We start from the raw sequence: 27,482 nt of genomic DNA, 5'->3' as shown, positions 1-27,482 counted from the left end.
CCCAAGAGAGGCCAACAGGGGCCCATGAATAAGCTGCAGTTAGTCATATGTGTTTCTGAGGATCAGTGTTAAAGGGAGAGATGATAAGAACTCTCAGATACTCTTCTCTTCAGGACTATCTCAAGACCTGCACAGATTAAATCTGTAGGTAAAGCTGTTAATATCTCAAGTTTATGGGGGTTGGGGAAGAGGAAGCTGACATTGAGTATCTGTAGCTCCAAAAGTGACCACAGCCTCATGTTCCTCTTTGAATTCTGAGTGGATTTGGTTTGTACTCCACTCCCTAGGTTTAACAGAGGAAGAATCCCGAAACTGTGTCCGGATTGAGACAAAGAAACGTATTCTAGGATTTAAGAAAAAAAAAGTGGAACATCGGTGCACCACTAACAAGTTGTCAGAGAAATATGAAGGTAACAGTATTCTCTCCTATCCAGTTCCCTGATGCTGGCTGTCATTTACCAACAATATTGGACTTGACTGTGCTATTTTTAACTTTTCATTTATTTCATTTATTTGCCTCAGAGCCCTCTTTGGGTGTTGGAAGATGGGGGCTGGTACAAATAAAATATCATGAGCACTACATAAAAGGGGAAATGGTTAATATTTTCTTTATCTTATACTTAGATTGCTTAATTTAGTGAATAATTTGTTGATTTTTCCCATGGGCAGAACTCAATATTAGGCACTGTGAAGTAAATATGGGTGGGAACCAGCACCTTACAAAGTTAGGATGCATATAAATATCCATTAAAAATACTGACTGATAAGGATCTAAGAGGGTTTTTTTTTAAAGTTATAAAAATACTATGGGCAGGAGAAAATAGGTAGAAGGAAATCCTGAGATCAAAATACATCAGATTTTGTGTAGCAAATTATTTGGTGGCTATGCGTTGAAGACGGCAGAAGACTTTGGCAAATGGGGAAAGTAAATCCAGGCAAACTTGCTGAAAAAAGAAGTCAGATTTTGCAGAATATCTTGCTCTTTCCCAGAGTTTCAACCACTGCTTTTGGGCTTTCACTCCTAAGCCCAACCCAAACATACCTTCTTGGATATCCTGATCCCCAGCTTCGGACACCTACTATCCATTAAATATGTCTGCTGGAATATCTCTAAATTCCATACTTCATATTCTCTCCCTGCTGTCCATGGTTCAGATCATTATCTAGCAGCACAGCCTTCACCTTATAGCTTAATAGGACTGTTGTGAAGAATAAATGACATGTTTATAAGGACTCTCTTGTAGTGACCAGCAACGGGTTGGCTCCTTTCACCTTCTCTCTCCTTTAGCAGTCTCAGACTTGATAAATGGCATTTTCATCAACCAAGTCAGCCAAGCCAGAAACCTGGCTGTTGTCTTTGATTATAGCCTCTTTCTAGCCTCTGTGTCCAATAAGTGCCCATGTGTACAATCCATGCTACCTCCTAATTACCTGTCCAACTTATCTCAATCTCTTGTTTCCATGGGCACACCTAGATTATTTCCAACCAAGATTATCACAGAAGTCTCCTAACTGGTCTCCTTGCTGCTATTCTTGCTTTCTTCTAGTCTATTCTAGCATTTCAGTGAGAGAAATCTTCTCCATGGCAAGTCTTACTCATGAAATTTTCACACTTTGACCATGTCGTCATTCCACATGGTCTTAAGGATAAGTTCCTGCCTCTCTTTGCATAGTTAAGCTTTATGCAGGCTCCTAAACAAGCCATGCTCTTTCTTATGCTTTGCCATTATAAATAAGTCCTTCCTCTGCAAAATTCTCTTATACCCTTATTTTGCCTGACTGATTGCTATTGATGCTGCTCAGAACAAAGAAAAGAAAAATCGCAGATACTCTCAGATTTGAAGCTTACATTTTCATGATGAAGATAGAAAAGAAACAAAGACATATAATATTTACTATACTAATAAATAGATAATTTTAAATATAATATCAGCATATAGATGTCTACATATAGATGCTTTTGTTAAGCATAAACAAAATGAGAACTAACTTGATGACTGCACATTCCTATTACAGCAAAAAAAGAGGGTAAAAAAGCATATAGCATGCAAAACAAATAATCTAGTAATAGTAATTTTAAAAAGATACAGATTCCATATCAGTTTATCATCCAATGAAGCAATTTAATAAGAATATGACTTCAATAAATCAAGAGCTGAGAGATAAAAATATTAAATACAATAGTTAATTTAAAAGAGATATTTCAAAGCTAAGGTACAAATACAAACATTAATAAATATCATCATTATAATTATAAATAAAGTAGATACTGCAAGGACAAAACATAATTGTCTAAAAATAAAATTAATAAATTAATCACATATAAGAAATATCTAAAGTAATCACAATAAATACACATAAAAATTCAGATATTATAAAGAAAATCTAATGGAGAAAGATGACAAATATAATTTAATACAAAAAAATTAGTGTACCTGAAACAGATATTCCAATAAATTTAACGTAAAAATTGTATTTTAAAAAACTATCTGTGAGTATGTCTCTGAAATAAAGGAAAAAATTTTTCTTTATTATATACAGAAAATATTGTTCAAATATGCAACTTCAAGACAAATTCTCATTAATTTCTTAAAATCAAAGATTTTTCCATGACTTCTACAAGTATCTTAGCTGAAAAAAACAGCTTTACTACCAAACAGCTACAACAACAAAAATCAAACTGGTCTCAGATTACTCCATGACAAAATTCGGTGTAACAAGACATTAGAGTAATGTCTGGAAATTTCTGAAAGAAAGAAGAACATGTTCATATGTAAAGGTAATAGGAAGACATCTCAAAGCATTACAGAATTCTGGGAATATACATTTTTGAGTACTTACTAAAAAATACTCTTCTGTAAAATCCATGCAACAAAAAAATGAGTTAAAAAAAAGTTGGAATAATGCAGATGTTCAAAGTTAGTATATCTTTTATTTCTCTAAAATGGAACCTAACCTATCTTTCAGATTCCCATTTCTTCTAAGTAGTAAAAAAAATATGAAGTTGCCAGTGTAATGTAACACAGTCATTCTCAGTGTCAATTTTCAAATTGTAGTCAAGCTAAAAATTCCCTTACCCTTTTCCTTGCTGCTTTCCAGAAATAATCTAAGAGTGTGTGTGTGTGTGTGTGTGTGTGTGTGTGTGTGTGTGTGTGTGCCTCGTGCATGCACATGCATATGAATACACGTTGAATGAGGACAGTCAGGTAGTATCCTAGCATCAGAACAAAAATGAGACCTTTGCTAACATGTTGCCCTTTGCCTTTGCTGGCTTCAGTTAATAGGCCATTTGACTCCTCTGGTTCTCACCGTTATGCACTAGCCCTTACTGCCAATGTCAATGGTCCTGCCATGGTCTTTGGTTACGAGGTTCACACCCTTTGAATCTTTCTCATACCAGCTAATTCCAGGTTCCTTTGAGACTACAACGTTCTCTCAAGATTTCCTCACCTTCTTTAGAGTTTAGAAAACCCCTGCCTGTTTTCTTTACACCACAGTGAAGTATGAGGACTTTTAAGGTTACCCAAGGGACTACTTGCTTGGGTACCATGTTGGATATAAAAAATTCTCTGCAGGGCTCACCATTCCCATCCTACTACTAGAGAAGATTAGATAAAATGTATATGAGAGGGCTTCAAAAATTTATAGAAAAAAATGAATTAAAAATACAAACTTTATTTCTCAACATAATCTCTATCAGGTTTAAGCTATTTTTGTAAATGATGATACCAGCCATTTTGCCCACCCCTAAAGAACTTACGGTCCTGGGTATTAATGATGTCAATGCAGTCTTCTTTACGTTGAAAACCAAAAAAAAGTGTCTTTTAAATATTTTTTTCAATTAGCAAACAAAAAGAAATCAGAAGCGCCAAATCAAGACTATAAGATAGATGCTTAATGATTTCCAATTGAATCTTTTGCAAAATTGCCCTTGTTTTATAACAGGAATGAGCAGGAGTATTGTCGTGATACAGAAGGACTTTCTGGTGAGGGTTTCCCAGGCATTTTTATGCTAAAGCCTTGACTAACTTTATCAAAATACTCTCATAATAAGCAGATATTATTGTTCTTTGGCTCTTCAGAAAGTCAACAAAATGCCTTGAATTTTTTCCATGACCTTTGCTCTTGACTTGTTTGCTTTTGCTTTGCCTGGACCACTGCCACCTTTTCTTGGTAGCCATTACTTTGTCTTCAGGACCTTACTGGTAAAGCCATGTTTCATTCCCTGTTACTATACTTCAAAAAAAAAAAATAAGTTTTAGGATCTTGATCCCATTTGTTTAAAGTTTTCTTTGAAAGCTCTGCTTTTGTCTGCAGTTGATCTAGGTGCAACAGCTTCGGCACCCATTGAGTAGAAAGTTTGCTTAACTTTAATTTTTTAGTTGGAATTCTGTAAGCTGAACCAACTGAGATTTCTATGGTGTTGGCAGTTTTTCCTGCTGTTAATCATTGGTGACTTTCAATTAAGGTACAAACAAAATACACTATTTTTCTCGCAAATTGATGCGGGCAGTATGCTGCTGAGAGCTTCCACTTCAGCATCATCTCTTCCCTTTTAAAATGAGTTTTGTGTTTGTAAATGGCTGAGTTCTTATTACTTAGAGGGCATTATCCCCATAAACCTTTCTAATTATTTCACCATTTTTCCATTCAAGACTTACCATAAATTTGATGTTTGTTCTTGCTTCAATTTTAGTAGAATTAAAGTTGCTCTAATGGGGCCCTTTTCAAACTGATGTGTTATTCTTCTCTGTGCTTTCAGACATATTATAACACATTAGTATGGGTTTATTTTGGTGCAAGAATTTTTGAAATCCATGCATTTTTTTAATAATATACATTTTCCATGCACTTTTTGAACACCCATTGTATGAGTGTCTAGCAAATATTTCTTTACCATCATCCTTCTTAAGACTCTGCTCCAAGTGGTAGAATACTAAGTCTGCATTGAGGAATCCACGAAGTCTAAACTTTAGTTACCACATTTGCAATATCCACCATTCTTCCAACTGTTCAAAATCTTTTCTGTTTTCGGGAAGTGAAGTGGTTTATGTTATTATACTTTGTTTTTATTTTATGTTTGGTATTATAAATTCTATGATCTGAATCCTAAAATGTTTAGTTCTCAGAATTTAAATTAAAACATTGAGTTCATTAATTTTTTCTCTCTAAAGAGGCTGACTTCAAATCTATGATTTCTGCTAGATTTACAAAAGTATACTTGAGAGCTCAAAAGACAAAGGTTGAGTCTTTTTCTCTTTGAGTCCCCTCAAGCATAAGGCTGGATGTATAGAAATCCCATTATGCAGTTTCAGTTATGAGAGGAATGATAGAGATAAAGGGGGTTTAAAAACATATACAAAAATTACTATCAAGATATTTACTTCAGTAGATGACTACAGAGCACAAGAATAAAGAAGTAATGGGCAAAGATAAGGCAATGAGAACGGAATTCATTTAATATATAAAACTAAGACCAAACAAGGGGAATACTATTGCTTCGGTGTCTAATGTGCTAAAGATATAATCATTATTTTAAAGCAACAAAATCTTAAATTATAATTTTTAGTGGACAGTCTAAGAAGCCTTTTCTGATTTACACCTCCAATATTATTCATAATTAAGGTTGGAGGCCTTCTTGTTTGTTCTCACCGTGACCTATATACACAATATCATGGCACTCATCACACCGTGTTATGTTTACTTTCTATTTTCTCCTCTGAAAGCAAATTTTTCGACAGTGATGTGGTCTTTACATCCTCAGTATTTAGCACTAACATATTATAAATATTTAATAGATGTGTTTCAATGGATACATGGATGCTTAAAAGAAATAAATGGATAAATAATCAAAATTTGTTGAACTCTTACTTTGTTCCAGGGACTGCTCTAAGTATTTTTTGTGTATTAACTTTTAATCCTCACAATAATCCTATAAGACTGGTACAATTGTTACCCTTATTTTATAGACAAGGAAACAGAATCCTAAAAAGACAAAGGATAAATATATAAATGAAAAAATTAGTATTTCTATTTGTCTCAAGCATAAATTTGTGAAATAAAGCTGAAAAGGTAGATATGGTTCATATTAAACAGAATTACATGTCTTCCTAAAAAAAAGTTTGGACTTAATCCTATTAAAAATTCTCATTATCACTCATATGATCTGCTGGATGCTAATAGATGTTATATGTGAAAAGAGAGTTCCATCTTTAAACTGAAAAACTATGAGTATAACAGAATTAAAAAGAACTTCTCAGAACTTTTAAAACTATAAAGAACATTGTGATTTTTTAAGAAACTAATATAGTATGCAATTTCCCATTAAAATGCCTAACCCTTAACAAGAAATTCAAAGACTTAGTATTGGACAAGGCACTCTGCTGAATTCAGTAGAAAAATAGTAAAAATTAAGTAGGAAAGTTAAATGTCCTTTATAGAAATTATTGTTAGCTGTGATATATTAAATACATGGCATATAGGTTAAATTTGTAGGCCAGATTGCCAATATTCAATTGCTAACTCTACTGTTGGTTGGCTATGGAGCCAACATCAAGAGCTTAATCTACCTTTGCTTTGAGTTTCTCACATGTAAAATAACAATGATAGTAGTATTTACTTCATATGCTTATTGTGAGAATTAAGTAAATAATCTATACAAATTGTTAAGAAAAAAGCCTGACCTATATTAAATATTCATTTCCTATCTGGTATTATTATTTTGTAGTTGCCTAAGTGACATATAGTAAAGACATATAATATAGGAAAATAGCAGTAGAAATTTAAAAATAGGCAAAAATATTGAATAAGCAATTCATGAAATAACATGGTCAAGTAGCCAATAAACATATGAAAAGATGATTAACATTACTGGGAATTAGGAGAATAAAATTAAAACCAAAAATACTACCTCATACAAATGGTGAAACATTTTAAATTGACAATTGTTGGCAGAGTATATAGAACCACACAACCTTCCATACACTGTGGTAGAAGTATAAATTGATAAAAACCATTTTGGAAAGTATTTGGCAATACTAAAGCAAATGAATATATGTATGTATGTGTGTGTGGGTGTATGTATACATATATATGACCTAGAAACTCAACTACTAGGTATGCATCCAACAGGAATATGCACAAATATAGAGCAAAAGTAGTGTACAAGAATGCTCAAAGTAGCATTATTCATTAACTGGATATAACTCAAATGTCTATCAAGAGTACAATGGAAAAATTGTAATATGAATTAACTATTGGTACACACAATAGAAGAATGTCACAATCATAAACTAAACTGAAAGAAACAAGACACAAAACAGTATGTTTTATACTGTTATACATAAAGTTCAAAAATAGGCAAAGCTAATCTATAGCAATCATAATAAAACTGGAATTTGCACTTGAGAATGAGATAAGACAATGAAAGCATGAAGAAGGCTTTTGGGTGCTGCTAGTGTTCTATTTCTTGATGTGGGTAGTGATTAGATGGCTGTTCATTTTTTAAAAATTAATTGAACTGTATACTTATGATTTGTGTACTTTTCTATGTGAATATTATACTTCAGTAGAAAAGTTTTCTTAGAAATGTGAGATGATACTAGATCAGAATCAGAGCTATGTAGGAAACTGAATTGATTCACAGCTATCGGGTTGAGGAAACATCAAATATGAACCTACAGTTTTCAGCCTGTAGGAACAAGAGATCACGGTCAAGTCAGGGACTATTACAATAGTCTCCAGCCTGGTTTGTCCGTAATTCACTGCTACTCAGTTGACACAGCACTGTTAATATTTCCAAATTGTGTGAACTCCCTATCTCAAAACCTTTTATTGTTTCTGGAAAATTCAGTTGTTTCTAAACCTAGAGAATAAAGTCAATTCCTTGGCTTTGCATCCAGATGCTCTCAAATCTGCTCTTCACCTACCTGGGCCTTCTACTTCAACGCTAATTGATGCCTACATAGATTGTCTCCAGAGCCTGGCTCCAGGTCCTTGCCCATGATGCACTCATGGTTTGTGAGGCCATCATCTCCCTGACAAGACTTACCTTTTGCTTCAGGGCCACATCAGTCTTCCATTCAGAAAGCACTCTTCCCTAACTCAGGAATTTTAATTGTTTTACCACTGAATAACCCTTCTCAAAAAAGTGTTTTATTGATCTCTTCAATTTATTTCCCTTTATTTTCATTTTCCCCTCACTCCCTTCCTTCTTTCTTTCCTTCCTTCTTTATTATCCTTTCTTCTTTCTTTCTCCACAGGCTTGCTAATATATTTATGTACCTATTCTGTCTCCTCAATGAGAGTCTAAGTTCTTCAAATACAAGCACCATATTTTATATTTCTCTCAGTTTTGGGTGCCTGGCATATAGCAGATTCTCAACAAATTTTTATTAGTGGCAATTTTCCTAAAATCAAAGATACACTGAAGAACAAAACAGGAACATGGACTTGCCTATTTATTTCTAACCCTGAGTTCATGCAATTAAATCATTGGACTTCAAGGTTTTCATACTACTAAGTATTATGGGAATTATATTTTATATATATATCACTGATATGTATATGTATATTCACTAACAAATTGTATAAATGCATTGTTATAAAAATATGTTATACACAAAATACATATGCAAATATAGAAAATATAATTATTTTTTAAATAGCATATGTGAAATAAACAAAAATTTTTTTGTCTTCTTCATAGTGCTGGCTGCACACATTTAGGACAAAGCTAGTTGATAAATCTGTATTTCATAAAAGCTTCTTGAAATCTTTGACATGTTTTGGTTGGCTTTAGTGTTAATCTTGTCTTTTGGCTTATGAGCAGATTTATAAGAAGCAGAAATATTAATTCTGTCTCCTACTAGTTGTTTTTCTTATGCTTGCCTTGTTAGCATCATTTTCAGTATGCATTTTCTTTCTAGAATCTTTTTAAGTCACTTGTTCACTTGTAAGAGTTAATTCTGTTCAAACTGGCTAATGAAATAGTAAATAGACTTACTCTTTCTTCAGGATCCCATGCCTATCATAGTTAATCTTTACCAATGTCAATACATTTATGAAAAACATGGTATCAATCCAAACGTAAAATAATGCAACAGCCATAGTCAATCAGTATATGACATTTTGGCAAACACTAGTTTCTTTACTACTTTTATATCAAATATAAATGTAAAAACCTCTAAAATATTTTTCTTATATCCTTCTATATTTTCTTATGTACTTCACTTTGGAAGGAACCATACTACCTTCTTCATAAGCAGAGTATTTTACCCATCTTCCAGTCATTCTAGTCTATCTTCCAGTAGAATTTCTGAAGAGTGGGAACATGTATAACTCTTACTGGCACTCCAAAATAGACATCAAATTAATGACATTATCTATTACCCATCTCACTTACATTTTTCTATTTGCATCTATCTCTTACCACAGTTCCTTATTACTGAGTCACTACCCATAATAATTAGTGGGCATTGTTTTTGAAAAATTGCATAAAAGATCAGTAATTTAACATTAAATGTCATTGTCTCTAAAGAAAAATTGTGCCAACTCTTAACCAGAGATTTAAATTTTTTTGTTAGTTGTGCTTTTACCCTTGTCTTTAGGTGTAAATAATTCTGTCATATTTTTTCCTGTAATAGGAAGATTTCAACATAACAGTCAATTGAGTGGATATCAGAAGCCATGTGATTTATGTACTCTGGGGGCCCAAGATATATGCTAATATAAATCAAAACCTGGTCTGTTGGCACCAAAGAGCAAGGAGAAGATTATTCAAGGACTAGGCTGTATTTGCATTCGAGTGCTCCCACTTAGTAGCCATGTGTTCCAAGACAAATTACTTTCAGCTTCACTGTTCACATTTATAATAATACCTGCTTATTCGAGTTGTCATGAGAATTGCATAAGACAATGTGTATAAAGTGCCTGGCATCTACCATATGCTTAATAAATGGGAGCTGGTAGTACTGTTATTAACATCTCTATTATTAAACTCCCTACAAGGATGAGAAGGAGTGTTCTCTTGCCTTTTCACTTAGCTTACTTAATACTGTACCATCTACTCCCTACTGTGCAAATAAGCTGGTATTTTAACGTAGGAATTTGCACTAAAATTAAACCGGTAATTTTCTTGAAACACCTTTCAGGTTCATTTTTGCAGGGAGCAGAGAAATCCATATCCATGGTTCAAGGTGGAAGGAGTGAATATGCAGCAGCTTTGGCATGGGAGAAAGGAAACTCTAATCTGGAGGAGAAGGCATTTTCTGAGTGGTTAGAATCAGTGAAGGAAAATCCTGCTGTGATTGACTTTGAAGTAAGTGTAAAAATTATTCCAGGTAAGAGAGCTAAAGTAGTTCTCTAGCAGCCTAAATTGCACATCACACAATTGCTTTTCCATTTTATTCTCAGACAATAAAACAAATGTCTTTCTTTAATATTCATGTATAATATACCTTTTTAAATGCTAAATTGCATGTCTGTTGCTTTTACTATTAAAACAAGCATTCTATAATACCGTATTTAGAATTCTTAGCATGCATCAACTGCTAAGAAAGGGAGTTTAGTGAATAAAGATGCTCAGACTTTCTTTGGATAGTACTCTTCATCTCCCCATGTAGACAATACATCTGGTTTCTCTCTCTCTCTCTCTCTCTCTCTCTCTCTCTCTCTCTCTCTCTCTCTCTCTCTGTGTGTGTGTGTGTGTGTGTGTGTGTGTGTGTGTGTGTGTATGTTACAGCTCTTTATCTGATGAGCCTGCCTAAATCTTCATTGTAGCTCTGTGTGACAAATGGGATTTTAGATCCATTTGACTTCCTGTTTCTATCGCCATTGATTCAATTTACCAGTTTTGTATTTATTGTAATCACATAAAAAAGGCAATTATTATTTATAGAGTACTTTGCCCACATATCAATCATATGCCATTTAAAACCAGTTTTGCCTAAAACGTTACCATATTTTGCAGAAGGCCTCCAAAAAAACTATTACGTTCACTTCATTTAAATGAAGATAAAGGAGTTCAATCATTCTGAAAATTGAATCATTTACATGCAGTGTGAGGACATATTGAGCTCTACAGGTTATGACAGAAAAATGGAACCCAGCTGCCTTTCTGGGCACTTGTGAGTCATATATTACACTAGATGGTCATTTCTTTGAAGTTTTAAAATGTTAATAAAGTGAGCCCTGATTTATCATTAGCTTTGTTATTTGTTGCTATAATTATCTCATTCATTCTACCATCAATTTAATGTTCCTATTTTATCCCATTCCATGTTTTCCATCTTACACCAAGAGCCAATACCCTGAAAAAAAGTAAAGAAAATAGAAAGCCTCCCCTCATTCTCTCTAGATTTCCTGCTTGAATCAAATTTAATAAGCTTTCAGCAGAGCATTAATAAGCTCCCTAACTTTTGGTCACTTATCTTGGTACTTTGATGCATGGCTTTTATGCTTAATAAATAACATGACGTAAATCCAAATAAGAACAACTCACATGCAGCTTCCTTCACAGTAGAAATGCAGGAAAGGTAAGTTTCTGTTGCATCACACCTGCCGTAAGGTAGAGGGCTTTTCTCTACTGGTTCAACAGGCAGCTGTACTATATTCTAAAAGAATTCTTTTGAAGTATGGGATTTTTCCAACCCTTACTTCTTATTCCATGAGAATGGGGCAGTGATCACAACATATTGCCAAAGGGGATGTGACTGGACCTCCTCTCTATCATCTGCTTTTAGCTTGCTCCCATTGTGGACTTGGTAAGAAATATCCCCTGTGCAGTGACAAGACGGAACAACCTCAGGAAAGCTCTTCGAGAATATGCAGCCAAGTTTGACCCTTGCCAATGTGCTCTATGCCCCAATAATGGCCGCCCCATGCTCTCAGGGACAGAATGTCTGTGTGTGTGCCAGAGCGGTACTTATGGTGCGAACTGTGAGAGACGATCTCCGGATTATAAATCCAGTAAGTATCAGGGATCTGTTAGGAGGTAATTCTCTTTTCCCCTTGAAAAAATATTCTAAGTTGGTCAATTAAAACAAAACAAAACTTCTGTTAACCACGTCCACCTTGTGCAGACTCACAAAGAAAATAAGTCTGAAAAAAGTGTGTTTCATCTGTAATCTTCTAGCTATATGACTTTAGGAAATTTACCTAACTTTCCTACACCTCAACCTGTTCATCCATAAAATAGAGATAATACTAGTATCTACTCAAAGATTACACACACACACACACACACCCCAAGAATACACAGCAAAATTTTGTAACATAAAGTAAATAAAATATATGATATTTGATGTATAAAATAAAATATATAATACTGTCATTATAAACCTCTTTGTATTATAATGTAGAATGAGAATGGCTTGGTAATAAAAAATAAATTGAACCACAGCCAAAGTTTTCATATCGTACTGAGTAATGTGCACAGTTACCTCAAATCCTTTTTATAAAGGAGATGAGGCATGGAAGTGAGAATATAGTCTGGTACTTTTTAAAACATAATTTATGTTATATTCAAGAGATGTTCATATTTATACATATATGTGTGCATATATGTATGTATGTATGTATATATATATATGCATGCACATATGTTTGATGACAGTTGAAAATAATTCATAAGTTGCCATTTTATTTAAGCTTGTGGGACCAAGAAAGGGAAATCAGGCTATGTATCAGGCTCCTTCCACAGGTAACTTCCTTTAATTCTCATAATAACCCTATAATATTCCACAAAGGAGGTCACACAGCTAAAAAGTGAGGAAACCAGGTTCTCCTGATCCAGCTGCAAATTCATCTGCACCACAATCCACAGGAGTGAGTCCTTCTCTTTTCAGCTGCAGTAGATGGAAACTGGGGTTGCTGGTCTTCCTGGAGCTCATGTGATGCAACTTACAAAAGAGTAAGAACTCGAGTGTGTGATAACCCTGTCCCGCAACAAGGAGGGAAACCCTGTGATGGAGAGAAGCAACAAGAGGAAGACTGTACATTTTCAATCATGGAAAGCAAGTAAGGACAAATGAGGAGAAATAATGGGTCATTTCCTCCACTAACATAGAAACTTCAGATACTTATTATCCTACTGCTAAGTAAAGAAATCATTAGAATTTTACCTATGTCAACACAGCAAATGAGTAAGGCACTGGATCTGCTCTATACCTTTCTCTGTATGTAATGTTTTCTCTCTGTTTAATATATATGCGGCCAGGCATGGTGGCTCAGCCTGTAATCCCAGTACTTTGGGAGGCCAACGTGAGTGGATTGCCTGAGCCTGTGGGTTCAAGACCAGCCCAGGCAACTTGGCAAGACCTCATCTCTACAATAAATCAAAAATTAGCTGGGTGCAGTAGCATGCACCTGTGATTCTGGCTACTTGGAAAGCTGAGGTGGAAGGATCGCCAGAGCCCAGCAGGTCGACACTGGGGTAGCCGTGAGTGTGCCACTACACTCCAGCATGGGTGGTGGAGTGAGACTTTGACTCAAAAAAACAAAAAAACAAAAGTAAAAACACCACAAATATATATGCATGTAATGTGTATATATGCATACACATCTCATTTGCATAACATGTAAAGATGTATGTGTACACACACACATATACATATACACACATATATTCATTTTTCCTTTTTAGTGGACAACCATGCATCAGTGATGATGAAGAAATGAAAGAGATAGATCTTCCTGAGATAGAAGCAGATTCTGGGTGTCTTCAGCCAGTTCCTCCAGAAAATGGATTTATCTGGGTAAGTATCCTGCCCTTCACTTTTTGGCTTACAGTTAAATTAAAATAATAATAAAAATTAAAAGTATAGATTTTCCTTTAATTGGAATCATTGTTTTCCTATTTGAATAATATCTTGTTGACTTAAAAAATAAAAGATAATATTTAAAAATGTGTTGCCACCCTTCCATCTTGAATTCCCTGGAGGCATCTTCATACCTAATTGTCAGACCAAAGGATAGCAGGTTGCTCGTGCTCCTTGGAAAGAGAATGAAACTTCAGCATAATATAGGAATGGATGACTTGTAAGAATCTCACAAATAAGGTTTGGTTATTTATTTCTGAGACTGAGCAAACTGATGCCCTCATCTAAGGTAGGTTATTAGAAAGATATACTGGACTTGGCTATAATCATAGGAGATGCTTGGTCTGAATTATCTTATCAAGTTAGAAACCTGCAGAATTTTTGAGCAGTCAACACAATTTTAATGTACCTTCAAATTTTATCTTTTTCTATTAAGCCACAATATGTTTCTATGATTTTTCAAAAAACTGAATACGTTATGTCAGATAGATCTGTGACTTTAGATCTACATTTTTCAGGAGATATATTTAAAATTGATCACAGAAAGCCTGCTCTGTATTTTATTTTTACATGTTTTTAAACTCAATAATCTTTAAATTAATCTTTTTCCAACTATATCATATTTACAATCAAAGATCAACTAACACTCAATTTGTCAGGGTCAGCAAATAAATGTTCATGGAGCATAGTCTAGGCTAATACATTTTCCGTGTTCACTTGTCTTCTTCCCATGTAGAAGGTACCATACTTAAAGGTTTAGAGAGAGGAAATATTTTGGAAGAAGGTAACTTGAATTAGCCTTTACTTTAGAACAGAGGCTCTCAAACTCAACTTTGCACCTGAGGACTTCTTAAAACACAGCTCTCTGGGTCCCACTTCCGGAGTCTCTGATTCAATAGGTCTTGGGTGAAGCCCAGAAATGTGCTTATTGGACAAATTCCCAGGTAATACTGATGTTGCTGGTTCAGAGGCCACATTGGGAACCAATCATTTAGAAGAGGAATCAGCAAACTATGGCCCAAAGGTGAAATCCAACCGGCCACTTAAAAAAAAAAAAACATTTTATTGGAACACAGCCACATTCATTCGTTTGCGTGTTGTCTTTGGCTACTTTTCTACAGCAATGGCAGAAGTAATTGTGACAGACACTGTACTGCCTACAACTGATTATCTTGGCTCTTTATAGAAAAAGCTTGCTAGTCTCCACCCTAGAACAATATCCTCAAGATTACATATTGTCAGATTTAGATACCTAAATAACTTTTCATCTATTTATGCCAGCTGCATACAAAAATCATTAATATTATTGACAATCCCATTTTAAAAACACAAAGAAACTTTAAGCTATGAATCATCATTCTTCTAACTTCCCTTATAAAGTTAGATTATGTTTCCATTTTTATAGGTAAATTCACTCTTTGTTTTAATTTTCTCTTTATTAAAGTCCTGATCTTTGTCTGTTACTAGTTGTTACTCAAAAGTAGCACAATTTTAATTGTTTTCTAATAAGCACTTTCTGGAATTTCTAGTAGCAAAATGTCCCTTATATAGATTCAAACAGAAGCAGATATGCCTAATTCCAGGCCAGAGGCAATGATGTTATTGCACATAGGGGTATTTGTTCAATGACCAAGACACAGTCCCACTCTGTAGGCAAATGGTGGGAACTCTTGGCACCATTTAGTCAGCCTAGCCATTGTGTTGTTCAGTTGGCAACTGAGCCTTCATATCCTTCAAAGTTCCCAACTCCAGTTCACAGAAAATAACTTCCTGGTCAATTCTTGGGACTCCTTTCTCTTAGTAAAGGAACGTTGTATTGCATTACTATCTCCTTAAAAAGGATAGTGGGCCGGGAGCAGTGGCTCAGTCTATAATCCCAGCACTTTGGAAGGTCGAGGCGAGAGGGTTGCCTGAGCCTGAGGGTTCAAGACCAGCCTGGGCAACTTGGTGAGATCTCATCTCTACAATAAATCAAGAAAAATTAGCCAAGCCTAGTGGTATGCGTCTGTAGTTCCATCTACTTGGAAGGCAGAGGTGGAAGGATCGCCAAAGCCCAGCAGGTCAAGGCTGTGGTGGCCATGAGCGTGCCACTGCATTCCAGCCTGGGCAACAAGAGTGAGACTACAACTCAAAAAAAAAAAAAAAAAGGATAGTGTTTAGCATTGTTTCAACAAAGAGTTATTAAGGCCTGTGTAAAGATTTGTGAAGCAAAGATCTTGTTGTGGAGTTCTCACTCAAAGGTCAGGACAGGGCTGATAAATGTGATAAACACTATAAAAATAGAGCTTTATATGAGTTGCCTCTGGAACTGAAAGGATGGTGCACCTTCTGAAGCTGAAGAAATAAAAGGAGTTTTTCAAAGAGGACATTCCATTTGAGCTGGGTATTTCTTAAAAAAAGGAAGAGAAGGTGCAGAGGATACAGAAAACAGCCTAGCGAAGACATAGAGGCTTTAAAGATAATACTATGTTCAAAGAATGACTCAAAGAATGGGTTTTATTTTGCTAGAACACAAGTATTATGGGAGGGAATGGCAGGAGGTGAGAGTGTTAAAGTAGGTTAAAGCTAATATTTCAAACTAGAAAGTATAAGACACGCTTTATTTTGAAACTTGTAGTGAGTTCCCCACAAAACCGCAGTTATACAATCCATTAATTGGGAAAATATATAATGGCCAAAGGATCCCTAGAAACTGAGTAACATTTTTAAATGACTCATAGTCTGTCACAGTAGAAGCTGCATATGCTTGCTTTATATGTAAGAAACATTATGTATGCAGTTTATATATGTACATGGTGAGTATATATTTTTTTCTATTCTAGCATTAGTAGACCATCCCGTATATAGTGGAGAGCAAATTTTTAAGTAAGCAAGAAAAATATTCTAATCAATTTAGATAAAAAGATAAAAGATAAGATAGATTAGAAAAAACAGCCAGTTAGAAAATTGTCCTGGTAAGAGATAATAAATACCATGAACAAAGACAGTGATGATGACAAAGGAAAGGAGAGAACTTCGAGAGATATTTCAAAGTAGAAATTAAGAGAATTCTGTGACTGAGTAGATACAGAAGAGAAGGAACAAAAAGAATTCAGATGACCCCAAAGTGTTTAGAGAGTATTGCTGATAGCATTAGTAATTAGTTTCTGATTTAATTCTAGAATGAAAAGAAACTGTACTCGGTTGGGGAAGAAGTTGAAATTTCGTGCCTTACTGGATTTGAAGCTGTTGGATACCAGTACTTGAGATGCTTACCTGACGGGACCTGGAGACAAGGGGATGTGGAATGCCAACGTGAGAATGGGGCAAATATTTTGTGGACTACTTTACAGAATAAATGTACTCAATATAAACACAGTAAAAAAAATCACACCCTTAGATCAGTACATTTTACTATTTTTTAGGACTCTAGTGAAAAGATTTTGTGAAGCAAAAATAGAGCTTATTTGCTAAAATTAGATTTCCAAATAGCTCCATATTTCAGTGCTCCTGCTCTTGCATATTAGCCTCGCACACTTAGGACTGCGAAGCACGCACTTCAGTAGAAATCCAGGAAGTCTGCAAGCTGTCTCTAACCACAGACATCTGCCTTGCCTGATGCACAAATTGATGCAAATTGTTGAGTCCCAAGAAGATGATATTTACACTCTTTATGTATCAGAGTTGGGATTTTTGTATGAGATGCAGTTTTCTCCAAGGCACCATTCCTTGGAGCACGTTCACATCCTTTGCTGAGAAAGAGTGAATGAGCATGCAATCTCTGCACTTACTCGTTCTAGAATAAAGTTTAAAAAAAAGATGAGACTCAAACAAGGCTCAAATGGGGACTTCAATAATTTATTTAAAAGCAGAGTTAGGCCAGGTGCAGTGGCTCAAGACTGTAATCCCAGCACTTTGGGAGGCCAAGGTGAGGGGACTGCCTGAGTCCAAGGGTTGAACAGCCTGGACAACTTGGCAAGACCTCTTCTCTAAAATAAATCAAACAATTAGCCTGGTGGGGTAGAGCGTGCCTGAAGTTCCGGCTACTTGGAAGGTGGAGGTGGAAGTTTCGCTGGAGCCCAGCAGGTCGACGCTGGGGTGGCCATGAGCATGCCACTGCACTCCAGCCTGGGCGACAGAGTGAGACTTGAACTCAGAAAAAAAAAAAGAAAAAACAGAGTTGGCCAATCGCAGTGGCTCAAACCTGTAATCCCTGTACTTTGGAAGTCCGAGGCGAGAGGATTGCTTGAGCCCCCCGTGTTCAAGACCAATCTGGGCAACATGGTGAGACCACGCCCCTACAATCAGTTTTAAAAATTAGCCTGGCCTGGTAGTGCGTGCCTGTAGTTCAGGCTTCTTGGAAAGCCGAGGTGGAAAGATAGGCGACTAGCAGGTCGAGGCTGCGGTGGCCGCGCGCATGCCACTGCACTCCAGCCTGGCCGATGGAGTGAGACTCCAACTGAAAAAAAAAAGAAAAAGAAAAAGCAGAGTTGAGATCAGTGTCAATGAGAATGTCCTGCCTCTGCATCCTTCACAATGCGGTAGCTTACATTTGGGGAAACCCACTAGGGAGAAGAGAAAAAAAAAAATTTCTTGAAAGGAAAAGGTCCCAATGAAGTAATTAAAGTTGTATGTTCCTGAAGCCAGTTCTTTAGCAAGGCAACCTCAGATGTTGTAACTAAAGGGAGTTTTTCATCGGAGGAACATCTGAGGGGAAACCTGGTATTCTTAACCTTCAGGTTTTCAGATTGAATGGAGGAACCAACACTGAACAAATGCTGCAGTCAAACTCACCCAGAATAACCTCTTGGGTTGCATAAAATCTGCCCACATTTGGTGAACATTCTGCTCCACTAAATACATCTGAAATGTTGCTCTTCCTGCAGGGACAGAGTGCCTCAAGCCAGTCGTGCAGGAAGTCCTGACGATCACACCATTTCAGAGATTATATAAAATAGATGAAACAATTGAGCTAACCTGCCCCAAAGGCTTTGTTGTTTCTGGGCCATCAATGTACACATGCAGGGGGAATTCCTGGACACCGCCCATTTCAAATTCACTCACATGTGAAAAAGGTGAGTAGCAGCTCAGAATTCTGGGGTCTGAAAATATGGTGCACTCCAAGATTGGTAGAATACCATCTAGAGCAGTACTATATCTTAAGCACAGAGGCAGAGAGGTTTTAATTATGCATATGGTTAAACCCATCTGGGTAAAACAGGATCTATGCAACAGTTCTACTAATTCTCTAAGCTCTTTGCCATCCTGAACCTGTATTCTCTTTTGGGCTTTTTATAATGTGTGAGGGGAAAATGGGGGAAGTTAACCTTTTAAATAACCTTAAATTAGAAAAAAAAAAAAAACTACTGATAAAGAGATCTCACGGAAATTGGTAAGAACTTCAGGTTAATGTTGTATCTTGGTTTCACTGGATTCCTCATCATAATAATAAATTATAAGCCATGTAAATGTCAGAGGAATTAATGCATTTGGAAACCATAGACTTCAGAAAGTTAAGAGCTTCTGGATATCCTCTTCATAAAAGCACATGTGTACGCCCCCACACACACACATGCACATGCACAACTGTGCCTTTGGATAAGAAATTGAAATTATTATTCACACAGAGAAATAGGAAATATCCTACATCTAGATAAGGGAAATAAAATATATCTCATATACTTTCTCTCCAATGATATTGATAAAAAGAACAATGAGAGGTATCACAGAAAGAGAAAGACAATGATCAGTAAAACTGAACAACTGTGAGGTAAAGAGACTCAGGCTGTCATTTATCCAAGGATACACTCAACTCTTTCAATGTGAAAAAGTTTTGCTTTCTGAAGATGTGAGATGCTGCACAGCTCCACAGTTACGTTCCTTCTTCTAAGAACTCCAAGCCTTCAATAGTCCTTCAGAGGCTCCTCTTGCCCACAGCACTTTGCAGACTGTAGAGAGTTCTTGTTTCCAGGTTGCTTCTGTGCTAGGTGGTGTGGGCTACTGAGTCCCAGTGCTAGCTTCAACCTGATGTTTCTGAGAGGAACATTAACAATTTCAAATCAGTAGCCACAGAGGGATGCTTTGTATGTGACTTGAAAGCTGATTCTTGGGCAATCCCCTTGGGGCCCCTTCCATTATGGGAGCTTTTCTGTCCTCTCAATAAATCCTGCTTTCTCAAAGAAAAAAAAAGAAAACTGATTCTCTTTGGACACATTGCGTAACATGCCACCCCTCCCTGGCTTAAGTGTGGATTTATTTACAAAGGGTAAAGAGGCATAGCTAAAAAATTGTAATCCCACATCAGTGTAAATCTTAGCAGCTGAAGCCTTACCAGAGATACAGCTTTCTAAGTTTGTGAAGGTTCTTGGCCAAGTTTCACAAGATAGAATGAGGGTCCTAACAGAATAAATAGCAGTGAAGAAGAAAACTTAAAAATTTTTTATATCTTTGTTTTTGTCTCAGCCCCATATGCCTTTTTTCCCTTATCAGATCTTCTGCTTAATAGACGTAGAGAGACCATGAGCTGAATCTCTGGTTCTGCCATGTAATTTGTGAGAATATTTAGACATAGCTGCCTATTTTTCCCCTTGATGATTAACATGCTCACAGAGGCCATTTTGGTTCTGTGCATACCTGAGTAATCAGATACAAATTAAGGAGATTTGTTTCATCCAACAGGCTCAGGAGTGCGACTACAGGTTCTGGTTCTCGGGATAGGTCTCAGCATAGGCAAAAAAAGAAGAAGAAGAAGAAAAAGAAGGTTTATCTTCCATGTAATATATGCTGAGCGTTAGTCCCTCTGTTTTCATTCCCCTCCCTCACATACATACTATTCAATTCCTCATCTTAGCTCAAGCATCATTTCTTTTTATTTCCTTACTTTTCCCATTTGAGATCTTTATAGTATGTAGTTTCCTGAAACCATGATCCCTTTCTTCAAAATACCAGTCTCAGCCCATAAATATAAATCCATTATTTGGTAAATGTCTGTTTCTTCATTATCCTTTAGATTCAAGAAAAAGGGACCACTGCTGTTTTCTTTTTTCCCTTTCTTCCTTCCTTTCTTTTTTCCTCTCTTCTCATTTTTTTCTCTCCTCTTCTCCTCTCCTTTGTTTCTTCCATACTTTCTTACTTTGTTTTATTGCACATGAATATCCTAGTGCCTATTACACCATGCAGGGATAAAAATTACTGCATTTAGGATTTGCATTTTTCCATTGATTCTTCTTGTAAGAAACCTAACTTTTAAGTTTTAAGCAGGGTTTTAAGCAGAGTGGTGTGATAAAATCAGATCTGGATTTTAGAAAAGAAATTATTTATTGATTCTGTGCAGAGAATGGATTTGGAGAGACGTGGTGGTCAAGAGGGCTCTGGGTAAACAATCTATGAGGCTATCGTAGTAGTTCATGTGAGAAAGGATGGTGGTTGGGATCAAGTTGGAAATGAAGAGAAGTGAGTAGACTTGAGACATATATAGCAGGTAAAACAAAGGTGTTAAACCCTCCAAAAAATAACCCCATATTGCTAAATCTAATGGGCATTATTTTTTCCTCATCTTCTTTTACCTTTCAGTAGCCTTCAACAGTGTTGATCTCCTGCATATATGTTCTTTCCTTAGCTTCATATTCTTGTTTAGCTTCTACTTCTCTGGATGTTGCCTTCCATTTTTGGCAGGCTCCTGCCTGTGCTTGGACATTAAATGTTGGAGTTCCTCAAGGCTCAGATCTGTCACCTAACCCACACTGCATTCTCCTACCGGAGAATCTCACCCACACCTATAACTTCAATGTTTCCCCATAGACTAATGATAAAGGTATATCTTTAATGCAGACTTCTCCACTGAGCTTTAGACATGAATATTCCAATTCTTCTATATCTTCTTTTTTGTTGTTGTGCTTAGAGGAACTGTTGATTCATCACCCTTCTCTTCCTAAACCTGAGCACTTTCCAATATTTTCTCTTGCAGGTAAGGCACCAATGTCCATTCTCTTTGCAAGTCAGAAACCTAAGAATCACACTTGACAGTTCTCACAATTTACCCACAACATGTAATGTCATCTATTTTACCTGCTGTCTGTGTCTCAAGTTTGACCACTTCTCTCCACTTTCACATCTGGGACTTTGACCCAAATTACTATCCTTTTTCACCTGAACTACCACAAGAACCTAAGAGCCTGTCTATCCAGAACCCTCTTATCCACCATGCCTCTACAAGTCCATTATCTGCACAAAAGCCAGAATTGATTTCTTTTCCAAAATCCAGACCTGATTTTGACATACTACTCTCCGCTTTTTAAAAAAGTCCCATAAAAGACTTTTCCATTGCTTTTAAAATGAAGACCCTTCAAAGGCCTATTATTCCTTGTTCTTGCAGCCTTCCACACACCTGCCTCTGTTCCATGCTCCTGGTTCTTTGCACTTCAACTACACTCAGTTCCCAGAAAGTCACATACTGCCTCCCTTTGAATACTTTCAGACTTGACATTTCCTCTGTGTTGAACAGTCTCCCTCTTCTTTCCCATTTTGTCATTCTTAATTTAGCTATATCAAATTTTGATTATATGCTTTCTCTTTAATAGCACCAATAACAGCAGCAATTCTATATGTATATTAGTGTGCTTGTTTGATGTGGAGCACAGACTTTGGGTCAGACTTTGTTCAATACAGTATCCCCAGAAACTAACAAAGTGCTAAGAACACCATAAATGCTCAATAAATATTTGAAAAACAAATGAAGAAAGGTTTCTACAGTTCCATTTTATTTGGTTCTCTGAAGAACCAAATCAATTTTAAGTTAGAAAAATGATAGACTTTTCAGATGGAATATTACATGGCAATATCATTGGAGGAGCCAAAATGAATGCTCTAACTCTGTAAAATAAATAATAACTCTTTACCAGTGCCTTTTCACTGAATTCAGGCTTATAATTTGGAATTCATGCTATTCACTATTTTTTTCTCCTTTTTCCCCCCAGATGTTCTGACAAAATTAAAAGGCCACTGTCAGCCAGGACAAAAACAATCAGGATCTGAATGCATTTGTATGTCTCCAGAAGAAGACTGCAGGTAAGAAATACTCTATGGACTGTGTGTGGAAATTGGGAAAATCAGTCTAGTGTAACCAGCTTGATGAAAGAGCTGAGCTTCTTGAAGCACAAACATGAAATATATGAATTTTTCACATAACTGATACTTCTGTGCTCTGCTGAATTCTTTCTTCCCCACTGGGTAGCAAGTTTCTTAACTATCTCTCAGCCCAGTTCCCTAAGTTTATATAGCTTTTGTTTATTAAAACAATCTCGTTTCGGTTATAAAGACTGAATTCTGTGCATTTATAAACTTCAAACTTAATTATATCAAAGCCTTCCTTTCTCTAAGTAGAGGGAAAAGTTGTAACTAAGAACACGGAGTAATGGAAGTGTGAGAATGGACCACGCACGCATACACACACACACACACACACACACACACTTTTGCCACTTGATTCTTTCATGCTGGGGCAGAAAGCATGAAGAACAAAAATTATATATCCTCATGTGACTGCCATGACTAAATGACTATCTCCTTTTAGTTGATATAGTTGCAACCCAGTAGTATCAAGGTTGCTTACTGATTTAAGGGCTAGTTTTGACCAAATTTAAAAGCCAATCCAAGATAAGATTCACTTAAAGTTTTGTGTGTCACAAAATCAATGCAGAAGGAACCAGTCTAGAGCTAGCATGGTGAATCTCTCGTTTCAAATAGGGCTGGGAGATGTCTTCCCGCTCTCTACTCTGTCATCCTTAAAGTTATTTTATGGTCCAAGATTGCTCTTCTGGAGAAGAAAGGAAGAAAGACCAAAAAAGAGACACATTCTATCACTTTAAGATTTCCTGGAAGGCCCACCACTTATTTATTTCTCATTAACTTTCTCTCATTTATACAACCATGTGTACCTGCAAGCAGAGTGGCAAAATGCAGGGTTTTTTTTAACTGGATGAGTAGTCATTCTAAATGAAGATAGATTAAATTACTAAAGAGGTGAAAGAATAAATGGAGTAGGAAGCCATCAGTCTCTGCTGTTGTAATGTTCAATTTTAGCACTGATTACCTCTGATGTTCCTCTGTGCAGTGTGTAAACAAATGCTTGTAGGGACACATTTACATATTATTATTTTGAAAAACCCCCCAGAGTCTTTCTCCATATAATTCCACTGACATAATTCATCTGAACGGTGGCTTTATCTACTCTTCTCAGTATTCCCCACAAGTGTTCCACCAAGTAACTCCTTGCTGCTGAAGCACCCACACCCAACAAGTGGCCTTCTGGATCCTACTTACAACATCCACATTGTTCACTTAACCCAGAGGAAGCTTCTTTTTCTATCTGTGCAATACCAAATCAAAAGGATACTGTCCCCTGAAATTCCTACTTCAGCCCTTCCATATCTCTCCAACCTCTTTCCATATGCCTCAGTTTTCTTTTATATAGTATTGAAGGTGTTTGTGGGAGAGGCTAGTCCCATAGCTTTAAGTTCTATAAACTTAGAAAGTTGCATTTGTTCTTGCCAGGCACGGTGGCTCATGCCTGTAACCCAACACTTTGGGAAGCCAAATCAAGAGAACTGCTTGAGCCCAGGAGTTCAAGATCAGCCTAGGCAATATAGTGAGACCTTGTCTCTACCAAAAAAAAAAATCAGAAAAGTTACCTGGGTGTGATGGTGTGCACCTGTAGTCCCAGCTACTTAGGAGGTTAAGGTGGGAGGATCTCCTGAGCTCAGGAGTCCCAGGCTGTGATGAGCTATGATTGTGCCACTGCACACTCCAGCCTGGATAATAAAGTGAGACACAGCTCAAAAAAAAAAAAGAAGAAGAAGAAGAAGGAAGTAGTTTTTGTGCTCAGCTGCAGGCTCCAGTTCCTGAAAACAATCTTACACACTGCTGCACTGGTTGTTAACCTTAACGTTAATAACAGAGAAGAAACTCAAATTTGAGATACTCAAGATCTTGTCTTCTCAGCAAGAGGACAAGACCAGCTGTTACCTCTTGGTAGCAGGACCCATCCATCAACTCAGAGAGATTCAGTGCATTACCCAGAGAATGTTAGAAAGTTCATGTTCCCAGTCACTATATAAACACACTTGAAAAGCTATACAGTGAAACAAGACTCTTTATGACATGTCCTTGGTCAGCGTTGCAATTAATGAGCGTTTTGGAGTTCAGACAAGGTACAGACTAACATAGGCTAGGCTGATCAAGTGAGCTTCTGAGTATAGCCGGGAATTGAGGTGGACACACAGAGGAGAGAGAATACAGCAATGATTGAACGGGGCCTGGATGGCAGCAAAAAGGAATAACCTTATTAGTTTAGCAAACAATCAATACAATAATCAGGTGATGAAGAGGGAATGAGGAGAATGGGAAAATAACTCTAGAAAAGAACATTGATTGGAGTCAGATTGTGAAAGATTTTGATTACCAGAATTTGAGAATTCAGACTTTAATTTGAAGGCAATAGAGAATAATACCAAGATGAAGACAAAATTTTAGAAAGACGAAATCACAGGCAGCATGCAAGATGAAACTGGGGATTGAAAAGAGAGAGACTGGGGAAGAAAAATTAAAAAAAAAAAAACAACAGGAGGAAGAAAACTGGGCAGTGAGTTAACATATTATATTGGCTACATGCCCTCTGTCTTTTCTGGTCTTCAAATGGAAATGTTTGTTTTTCTCTCTGGGGCAGCCATTATTCAGAAGATCTCTGTGTGTTTGATACAAACTCCAACCATTACTTTACTTCATCTGCTTGCAAATTTCTGGCCGAGAAATGTTTAAATAATCAGCAACTACATTTTCTACATACTGGTTCCTGCCAAGATGGTCCACAGTTAGAATGGGGTCTTGAAAGGATGCGACTTTCATCCAATAGCACAAAGAAGGAATCCTGTGGCTATGACACCTGCTACGACTGGGAAAAATGTCCAGGTACGCTCCGGTGGTGACTGCATACTAGAAATATTCACACTCAGTCTTCATCGTGACTAACATATCTTATTTGCATTCATACATCATCTTCTTAAAAAATAACCTTTTTTAATTGAAAATAATGTATTTTCACTGAAAAATATTTCATAAAATTACTTAAATAGAATGAAAAAATATATAATCACCCACAATTAGAAATTACTTTCATAAGTTGAGTATATCTCTCTCCAATCTTTTCTCTGTACTATGTAATCATCACCACCTGAGGCCCCAGTGAGAAGAGCACCTATTCTGTTCTCCTGCTTCAGGCACCCTTCCGCACTCCCAGTTTTAGAGGGCCTTCCAAGTTTCCCTCTGGTGGTTGGAACTGACTGAGGCCAATAGTGCTGTTCAGGTAGGAATGAGCTCTGCATAGATACCAACTGCCAAAGCATCTCCTTTACATTTTTTTTTCTTTTCTTTTTTTTTTTTTTGTTCCTCTTCCAGTGCCTAGAACTAGCCAGGGCTACCAGTGTTATTCAAGCAGGACTCCCTAAGCTCAGACAGGGTCCCACATTGAACCCAGGTAGTTTCTCTTTTTCAACATTTTACTACCTTTTCCCCCACCAAGTATGGGGTCAACCAGTCACCCCAAAGAGCTCTGAGACTTGTGCCTGTGGGGTCATCTCTGGCCCAGAACTAGACCCTCATTCCTGGAGAGCAGCTTGGTGAGCAGATGACTCCCACTGGCCAGCAGTAAATTCTTGCTCAGGATTACATGAGATTACACTGCCAGTTTGGTGCTAACACTCGAATCTGGGGTAACTCTAACTGTTGGTAGACAAACACTCCATGAAAATTTTTGCCCCAGGGCTTCATATACCACAGGGGTGGCCCTGTATATAATACAAATTTTTAAGATATAAAACAGGGTCAGATTCTACATGCAATTCTATATATTGCTGTTTTTTTACTCACTGTTACCATGAAACTGTTTCCATGTCATATATATTACTCGTAATGTTCAATGTCTACAAAAGTCTGTATGAATATTCTGTGATTTATTTAACCAGTCTCTTGTTAGGCTTTTAAATTTTATACCGCATTATAAATGACACTATGATAAATAAATCTATCACAGATAAATCTAAAAATCTAAGATTACTTTCTTAGGATATACCATAGAAGAAGGAATTTCTAAGTAAATATTATTTTGTAACTATAAAGCTTTATTATACATTGTATCAACTCATTTTCCAGAAATGTTTTTACCATATTATATTTCAGTCTAACATATGAAAAAGACCGTTGTCCTATACTCTCACCAAACCTTGGAGTTATCACTCCTTTATATCTCTTCCAATTTAATACTTGAGAAGTGGCATTAGATTTCCATAAGTGTATTGGCTATTAGCATCACATTTGAGAATGGCTTAGAAATGGGAACTTTACAGCAGTACATTCGCTCTATGATGAAGTTTGATCCTGAGATAGTCCAGCTAAACTTCATATATTACACAAAGATGAATTGGAGATTGGAATTTATCAGATATCAAATAGGCAGCAATATTTCCTTTGTGATACTTTTTCAGAAATTATCTTAAATCAGGGCATAAAGTATGCAACAGAACTTGTTGAACTGTTTTTTGTTTTGTTTTGTTTTGTTTTGTTTTGTCTTGTTTTGAGTTGGAGTCTCACTGTGTCACCCAGACTGGAGTGCAGTGGCCGCTCCCGGCCACCGCA

The 27,482-nt window shown here is 36.5% G+C and overlaps 1 protein-coding gene across 1 annotated transcript in view; it reads left to right on the top strand.

The window, feature by feature from the left end:
- Nucleotides 1–27,482, top strand: part of C6 (complement C6) — a 74,416-nt gene that overhangs the window by 41,739 nt on the left and 5,195 nt on the right. The window contains exons 9-17 of the mRNA XM_008069914.1: nucleotides 288–410; nucleotides 10,152–10,318; nucleotides 11,742–11,967; nucleotides 12,846–13,017; nucleotides 13,643–13,754; nucleotides 16,979–17,111; nucleotides 18,683–18,871; nucleotides 22,772–22,862; nucleotides 25,519–25,760. Coding sequence (XP_008068105.1) covers nucleotides 288–410; nucleotides 10,152–10,318; nucleotides 11,742–11,967; nucleotides 12,846–13,017; nucleotides 13,643–13,754; nucleotides 16,979–17,111; nucleotides 18,683–18,871; nucleotides 22,772–22,862; nucleotides 25,519–25,760 — 1,455 coding nt within the window. The remainder of the gene's footprint in view (nucleotides 1–287; nucleotides 411–10,151; nucleotides 10,319–11,741; nucleotides 11,968–12,845; nucleotides 13,018–13,642; nucleotides 13,755–16,978; nucleotides 17,112–18,682; nucleotides 18,872–22,771; nucleotides 22,863–25,518; nucleotides 25,761–27,482) is intronic.

Source organism: Carlito syrichta, unplaced genomic scaffold (assembly GCF_000164805.1).
Source record: "Carlito syrichta isolate Samal-C Ts95f unplaced genomic scaffold, Tarsius_syrichta-2.0.1 Scaffold312495, whole genome shotgun sequence".
Taxonomy (NCBI): domain Eukaryota; kingdom Metazoa; phylum Chordata; class Mammalia; order Primates; family Tarsiidae; genus Carlito; species Carlito syrichta.
This window is presented reverse-complemented; position numbering and strand designations above follow the sequence as displayed.